The sequence below is a fragment of the Cyprinodon variegatus genome, unplaced genomic scaffold (assembly GCF_000732505.1).
Source record: "Cyprinodon variegatus isolate N-32 unplaced genomic scaffold, C_variegatus-1.0 Scaffold259, whole genome shotgun sequence".
Lineage (NCBI taxonomy): Eukaryota > Metazoa > Chordata > Actinopteri > Cyprinodontiformes > Cyprinodontidae > Cyprinodon > Cyprinodon variegatus.
In genome coordinates, this window is record NW_015150712.1 from 1,005,528 (window position 1) to 1,007,135 (window position 1,608).

Below are 1,608 nucleotides of genomic sequence, written 5' to 3' on the forward strand. Positions count from 1 at the left end.
AAATATGTTTATTATCTATGAAGTTCAGGTGAACGCCGACTCCTCTAGGTCATAGGTCAGTATTGGTATCCCGTCCTATGACTCTGTACCCATAAAGTAGCTCTCAGCCTTAAAAAAGTTAGTGACCCCTACTCTAAACTTTATTTCTATTCATAATTTACCCACCTATAGGGGGCGGTGTATTTTCAGAGACATGCTTACATCTCTAAAATGATAACGTTTGTCATTTCAGTGTTTTACTTCCCTCAGTTTCACATATGAAAGCTAAAAACATCCTGTAAGGGGGAACTGACATCATTCAACACAAACAGTCCATTCACTGCTTCCCTTTATCTCTTTTTTCTATCCCGACCCGCGGGTCATTTCAGTTACAAACTGACATCCTGTAAGTTTCCACTAGATCGTTGTTTCATCACAGGATGCAGCTTTTAACCAAACACCTACATTTACATGGTTACAGCTGTGGGGGGAAACATATAAACACCTCAGCAGGCAAAAAGCGGTGCCCACAGAGGAAAACATGGTGGGATGGAGTGTATGACAAACAGGGGTTTTGGGGGGGCATTTTTTTACGTTTACAGACCACAGAAATAATCCACTGAAAATATAAGCCATCTGTACATATGTCACCTCAAACCTCTGTGCTACTACCTTGTATTTTTATTTTTTTTATTACTTATTTTTATTTTGTTCTTCATTGTGTGCGAAACATGTACACTTGCACCTTAATCCTTATTTATCTTGATATACTGTATATATATTGTTTATTCTTTCTAATGCACCTTTTTCCTCTTTGTTTGCACCTTCTTTTATTACTATGCCAATATGTGACCAGTGAATTTCTCCGCTGTGAGATCAATAAAGCTCATCTGATCTAATCTAATCTAAAAATAAGGAAAAAGAAAGAATTAAAAACGGATTAATGGAAGCAGAGTTTGTGTTTTACCAGATCTCTCTGGAAGTAAACGAGAACTCCAGCAGTGACCTGAGCAACGAGGATGAGCAGAAGGCAGGTGAAGTACTGTAGGAAAGAAAAAAAAAAACAAAAAACACTGTTATCATTTCACGTAAAAAAAGAAGACATTTTAACATTAACCATGACAAAAAAAATACTTGGTTGATACTTTTTACAACCTAATTATTCCATTCTCTACAGCTAGTAAATTAACTTTTTGTTTTAATAATACGTTCCTGAGATTTTAGCCTGTGCATCATCAATTTAATAAAAAACACATGAAAAAAAGACAACAATAGGAAGAGGAACTCCGAATTTATAACTTTTCTTTCTGTTAAAACTTTCCTTTAGAGCAAATAACTTCTGTATAGGGCTGTCAAACGATTAAAATTTTTAAATCTAATTAATCACAAGGTTTCTTGAATTAATTTTGATTAATTACTAGCCTAAATATTATTGAAAAATACACATTTTCTGTGTACTGTTTTCAAAACAGAAAGATAAGCAAGATGGGTATTACATTTAGTTTTTATTAATGACAAATCCAAAAAAAGAATTTAATTCTCAACAATTTTGTACGGAAGAGGATTACGGCCACTGGCCATTTTATTTCAGTTTAACATGGGAAAAAAAGTCAGAATTCTGACTTTTTT

The 1,608-nt window shown here is 34.0% G+C and overlaps 1 protein-coding gene across 1 annotated transcript in view; it reads right to left on the reverse strand.

Annotated features, from left to right (window-relative positions):
• LOC107089636 (CD82 antigen-like) overlaps positions 1-1,608 on the reverse strand; it is a gene marked incomplete at its 5' end in the record, with an annotated part of 17,196 nt that overhangs the window by 11,244 nt on the left and 4,344 nt on the right. Inside the window, one exon of the mRNA XM_015382533.1 lies at positions 947-1,021. Within this exon, the coding sequence (XP_015238019.1) occupies positions 947-1,021 (75 nt within the window). The remainder of the gene's footprint in view (positions 1-946; positions 1,022-1,608) is intronic.